General features: G+C 49.3%; 1 protein-coding gene across 5 annotated transcripts in view; it reads left to right on the top strand.

Annotated features, from left to right (window-relative positions):
• Positions 1-6,477, top strand: part of YTHDF1 (YTH N6-methyladenosine RNA binding protein 1) — a 25,310-nt gene that overhangs the window by 3,817 nt on the left and 15,016 nt on the right. For all 5 annotated transcript variants that reach the window (XM_018560138.1, XM_018560130.1, XM_018560121.1 and 2 more), the window contains exon 2: positions 1,720-1,744. In XM_018560138.1, coding sequence (XP_018415640.1) covers positions 1,720-1,744 — 25 coding nt within the window. The remainder of the gene's footprint in view (positions 1-1,719; positions 1,745-6,477) is intronic.

Genomic DNA, 6,477 nt, shown 5'->3' with positions numbered 1-6,477 from the left:
AATACATGTATACTGTAACTACTGTCACAGTACATATTTTGCCCTTTAAAATAATAAGAATGTCAGATTGTATAAACCCCATTTAATTCTGGGTAACGCAACAAAATTTGGAAAATCCGACGTGGACGTTATAAAAGGGCCTATAGGGGCTGTACATACCCAATAGCAGAGCAGTGTTATCAAAGGCAAAACTCATGTACAGGAACAATATTGGAAAGAGAAGAGTGGCGAGAGGACGTATCAAGTTTATTAACACCACAGTCTTTCATTGCTACCCTTCGGGTCTTGGATGCTGATCTGTGGATCAAGGCTCGGTTCACACCTTTGCAACTGCATTTGAGTGCATATTTATGCATTTTGTCTGGTTTGTCCAATAAAGTAGAGGTTGCTAGGGGGTAGCAGCTTGTTTTCCTGTGCGCAAAGATCTCAATGTGGCTGCAAAAGTGGAAATGCACTTTAAGCCATAGAAATCTCTGTGGCCAAAGACGTATGATGATGCACCAAAAAACATAATTGTGCTTTTTTGCAATGCACAGGCGTGAACAGGCCCCAATAAATACAATGGCAGTTCTCTTGTCATGTGTTAATGGGCGTCGGCCAATGTGCAATAAATCACAAAGGTACAGGTAGGCATTAGGGATGCACCCATACTAGTATTGGTGCCGATGCCGAATATTTGGGCGAGTACTCGTACTCAGCCAAATGTTCCGATACTTACCCCCCGTAGCGGAATTTCCCGATCGTAGGAATATTTTCTCTGACCGGTAGTGCCGTGAGGGAACATGGAGCCGTCTTCCGGGCAAATCAGAAAGCCGGGCAGCAGGTAATGACTTGCTGACCAATGCTGGCCAATCAGCATGAAGGCGACTTCCTGGCCAATCAGCATGGAGCCGGCTTCCTGGCCAATCTGGAAGCCGGGCAGCAGGTCATTCCTTGCTGTTTGGCTGGCTCAATGATGATTGGCCGGGAACAGGCTTCCCAGCCAATCCACATTGAGCCGGCCAAACAGCATTAAGCCGACTTCCTGGGCAATCAGGAAGCTGGGCGGCAGGTAATGACCCACCACACAGTTTCCTGATTGGCCAGGAAGCTGGCTCGATGCTGATTGGCTAGGAAGCCGGTTTCCCAGCCAATCACCATTGAGCCGGCCTAACAGCATGGGGCTGTCTTCCCGGGCAATCAAGAAGCCAGGCAGCGGCTAATGACAGGCCGCCTGGCTTCCTGATTGCCCGGGAAGACAGCTCCATGCTAGCGGAAGTACCGAAAGATAAATATCGGTACCCGTACTCTATATTGAAAAACCGTTATTGGTGTATCCGTAGTAGGCATATATAACATGTTTCCCTACCATCAGATGAGCGCCTTGCCTAGGGAGTAGGAAATCCTCGTCCCTCCTGATGTTTTGGAGCTACAAATCTCGTTCAGCATTGCCACACTCTGACAGGCATGACTCTCAGAGGCAGATGCATGTTGTGATTTGTAGTTTCACCACAGCTGGAGGGCTGGAGTTTGCCCACCCCTAGGCCAGCCCATGGCATGCAATAAGAACGACTAATTTGCTTATTACAGAACAGCAGATGACTAGGTGGGCAACCAACATATTCGGCACTCTATGCACATATGACCACTGAACCTGCAGCAAGCTCTCAATGTTCTACGCGCAGTCTGGAACGCCTTCATCTAACTCTCCTTTTTTTCTTCTTTTTGTATCTTTCACAGAGACCAAAAGGACAAGACAGTAAAGGTAAGTTTCCTTGTGTTCTGTGAGCCTTTCTGTCCCTCTGACCCTTCCTTGTTAGAATCATGTCTATATAACATTTTTCCTGTGCATGCCCTCCCTGCAACACTTCAAACATTGGACATTCTTTTCCAAAGTATCTGCAATGAGAACTCTGTTGGCTTCTAGCAGCCATTGCTTTCCCATACTGCACCAGGAGAGTGTTCCCCACCCAGACAGGAACTTTGATAGATGCCATTGTTTTTATTGGTAATCGGGAACAAGGAGTGGGATGTTGTCCAAGAAAGTTTGATCTTCCTTTATACTAATTGGGAGGCTGTAAAGTGATTTATAGTACCCAGCACATTAAATGTCATGTGGCTGAGTATAATAGGTGACTATAGAAGCACCAATCAGCCCGTCTCTAGTGATTTCACATTAAAGTGACACTAAGCTTAGGAGTTAAATCTCAAAAATGCATTCAAGTCCCTTAACTATTACCAAATGTATCTTATTTGTGTATCACCCGGCTGTAGATCCCCTAATCATCTCTGTCGGGAAGCCGTCACCAGGTGATGAGGACACATGGAGCTGGCTTCCTGGCCAATCAGGGGGGCGGGTAATGACTCGCTTCCTGGTTGGCCAGCTTCCCGATCAATCAGGAAGCTGGGCGGCGAGCCATTACACGGCGGCAGGCTTTCTGATACCGGAAGTTCCAGTATCTGGATAGGCATCAGTAGCATTTGTACTCGGTATCGGCACCGATACTAGTAACTCCTGAGTTTAGTGTCACTTTAATGTGAAATCGGTAGAGATGGGCTGGTTGGTGCTCCTGTAGTCGCCTATTCCAGGGCTGGAGCCAGGTCGCCAATGCTCCTTAAAAATGACAGCTGGCACCTAATGTTTAGATTTTCTCTAGATGTTGAGCTGGCTCTTAAATATTTCCTGCTGGCTACTGGATTGCATATTAATTTGTCCACCCCATGCCTATTAATTTTTGTTTAAAGGAGAACTATGGGGTCAGTGTTTTTCCCCATAGTTCTCAGGGTAACGGGAGGACACAAACTAGCGTCCTCCCGTCACCCTAGGCTCAGTATATAGGGAGCTACAGCTCGCGGTATACTGAGACGCCGAAGCGGATCCCGACGTAGATGACGGGATCCGCCCAGCTGCGTGAGTGACAGCTGGCTCTGCCTATCTAGAGGCAGAGCCAGCTGTACCCTCCCCCGTCCATTCCACCAGTCAGCGCTGGCAGATCGGAGCGGGGAATCCAGCCCCTCCCCTGTCAGGCAGAGAGCCGTGACAGGATCGAGAGGCGAGCGAACCCGGTATGTGTTCGCTCACCTCCCGATCTACTGAGCCGACCTGTGACAGTCTCATTGTCACAGGTCGGCTAGAACTATGAGGTGAGTGGAAATCACTCGTCTCATAGTTCTCCTTTAAGCTTCTATTGCGGGTTAATAAATACTCTGCAAAGACTGTTTAAACTTGCATGGCCTGCCGCCTGTCCTTTAAAATCTTCCTGTCAAGCTGTAGGCAGAATCTTCAGTGTCCGGCACAGCGGTATGCGTTTGCGTCTTCACCACGTATGCCATTGATAGTACACAGGCATTCGAGACACGCGGGAGTATCTGCCTGCAGCTTTGCTTTTGCACAAGAGTAGAGACACAAGGAACATACAATGAGGGGAATTCGTCAAACCTGGAGCAGTTGCCCATAGTAACCAGTCAGCTTCTCTCTCATTTTCAAAGCTTAACTGAACAAACTAAAGAAATAAGCTGATTGGTTGCTATGGGCAACTGCTCCAGATTCTGTCCGCTCCATGAATTGCCCTCAATTTTTGCAGGGTCTCTTTATGGCAACAATCGCATATTGGATGCATTGGAAGGCAGACTGTTGACCTGAAACAGATTAAGAGCAGTAGAAGCATTAGGAGGTTGCAGCGCACACGCTCTATGGTATCAGCCTAATATCAGGAGTTTGGAGCCCTTGATGCAGCTGAGGTCGGTAGCCATTACCATTCGGTGGCTGCCGCTTCTTGGGTCAGAAATAAGGCTCTGACAGTGTGACATCTGGCAGGTCGGGGCGAATTTGCCTGTTTATCATCAACTAGATTTGCATCACGCTGCAGCATGGTGGAGGTTTTGGACGACAGCAGTTACGTGACTCTCATCTCATTCTGAAACTTTGCATAGGAAATGGATGAACTGAAAGCAATGTGATGGTGTCACTGCTAATGAAAGGTAGAAGAATTGTCATTTTTCCATCAAATCGGCGGGTTGCAATGAGCAGCCCAACCCCGGCTTTCGAGTCAACTCCTTAACAGGAGAAAGTCTCCCAATGATAGAGTGAGCACAGTGTTTAGCTAGAAGCAGCAAGCAGTATGGTCCAGAGGAGAAACTTGGGGGGTCAAGGCGGGAGGAGTTATAATTAAGGTCACTTAACACCCCCCCCCATACTACCATATTCCTCTTCAGGTATGCTCAGGCGCACCAAAACTGTAGACACTGCATTATCCACTTATCGACCAGCAACTAGAAGATAACTTTTTCTCTTGTTAAATGGGAAAATAGAAGACACACAGGCAGCCTATCACAATTCTATATTTGTTTTTGTTGGATGGTGGAGATTTAAACTTCCTGACAGTGTCTTCCACCATCCCTGTGCTGAGTTCCCGGGTCTGTACACCTGCTGTGCCCATTATGAGGAGCTCCCACCATCCCTGTGCCGAGTTCCCGGGTCTGTACACCTGCTGTGCCCATTATGAGGAGCTCCCACCATCCCTGTGCCGAGTTCCCGGGTCTGTACACCTGCTGTGCCCATTATGAGGAGCTCCCACCATCCCTGTGCCGAGTTCCCGGGTCTGTACACCTGCTGTGCCCATTATGAGGAGCTCCCACCATCCCTGTGCCGAGTTCCCGGGTCTGTACACCTGCTGTGCCCATTATGAGGAGCTCCCACCATCCCTGTGCCGAGTTCCCGGGTCTGTACACCTGCTGTGCCCATTATGAGGAGCTCCCACCATCCCTGTGCCGAGTTCCCGGGTCTGTACACCTGCTGTGCCCATTATGAGGAGCTCCCACCATCCCTGTGCCGAGTTCCCGGGTCTGTACACCTGCTGTGCCCATTATGAGGAGCTCCCACCATCCCTGTGCCGAGTTCCCGGGTCTGTACACCTGCTGTGCCCATTATGAGGAGCTCCCACCATCCCTGTGCCGAGTTCCCGGGTCTGTACACCTGCTGTGCCCATTATGAGGAGCTCCCACCATCCCTGTGCCGAGTTCCCGGGTCTGTACACCTGCTGTGCCCATTATGAGGAGCTCCCACCATCCCTGTGCCGAGTTCCCGGGTCTGTACACCTGCTGTGCCCATTATGAGGAGCTCCCACCATCCCTGTGCCGAGTTCCCGGGTCTGTACACCTGCTGTGCCCATTATGAGGGTCTTCCACCATCCCTGTGCTGAGTTCCCGGGTCTGTACCCCTGCTGTGCCCATTATGAGGGGCTCCCACCATCCCTGTGCCGAGTTCCTTTGTCGGGGATCTCACTGTTAGGAGTGTCCAAGACTGATGAGAAGCCCTCATGCCACCAGGTTCTAACTATATCTAAAATCTCCCTTTTGGGTGGACCTCTGACGTCTTTATTCCATAAAGGGCCGGTGACTACTATGAGAAGTGGCTTCTCTAAGGTAACATTTAGCATCATGTGACCTCTTATAGCTGCCTCGCAGTACTCCTGGCCATGTGAGGTTCCTGTTTGGTTTTTCTCGCTGTCTAAAGACCTTAATGGGGAGATTGTTCCCTCTCCTCCTCTCCCTGTTACACGTTGTCACAAGGACAGGAAGTAATGGAAATTCTAAATAATGGGACCTTCATCGGGGCAGCAGAGCAGTAGAAATTTAAAAGTTTTAACCTTTTCTTTCATCAATCCAAAATTGAGGAGCAAATATTTGTACAAGGTGCAATATCTGAACGTTTCCCCGTGTCCTCTCTTTGGAATAAAAACGTTCTATGGATCTGCTAGAAATCCAGGGAGCCCCTAAGGGTGCCCACACACCTTACGATAATCGTGGGAAATCCCGCGATCGTACGATTATCGTAAGGTGTGTGGAATCCGTGCGACCTCTACTACTGTAAGGTCGCACGACTTTAAACTTACGGACATGTTTGAAAACCCGCCCAGCATCGTACGATGTACGTCGGGTTTGTGGCATGTCCGTACGATAACAGCCGTACGGGCCGGTGTGCGCAAGCGCACACTGCCCGTTCGGCATTGCGGTCATTGGAAGCCCGTCCCTCAGGGGGCGTGGCTTGCGATCATCGCAAGTACGATCTGCCTATGCAACATAGGCAGATCGTACGTTTTTTTAAGTACCTTACAACCATCGCAAGACAAAAGTCTTGCAATGGTTGTAAGGTGTGTGCCCAGCATTAGTTCCTGAAGTGAAAGGACAACTCTGCCTCTGCTGCACTGACATCCCAATCAGTGTTGTCAGCCCTGCACAGCTGTCACTGAACTACATAACACCTCCCCCTCTTCATAACTTAAGTGGGAGAAAGTTAGAAGCTCACTGGATTTCCGGCAGGTATTTTCTGCACTTGCAGCATTTGTAAGAAGATAACACAAGGCGGAAATGGGCATGCGTGGCAGAGATGTACTGAATGTGTATTTTTGGCCTAGACATTCACTTTTAATAGCACTTGTGACTTTGTATTGGTGTACTTTGTTGAACGGTTGCAGCTTGTAGTCCCCTACACCCCCC

This window comes from Nanorana parkeri, unplaced genomic scaffold, assembly GCF_000935625.1.
Source record: "Nanorana parkeri isolate BGI_ZX_2015 unplaced genomic scaffold, ASM93562v1 scaffold17, whole genome shotgun sequence".
Taxonomy (NCBI): Eukaryota; Metazoa; Chordata; class Amphibia; order Anura; family Dicroglossidae; genus Nanorana; species Nanorana parkeri.
This window is presented reverse-complemented; position numbering and strand designations above follow the sequence as displayed.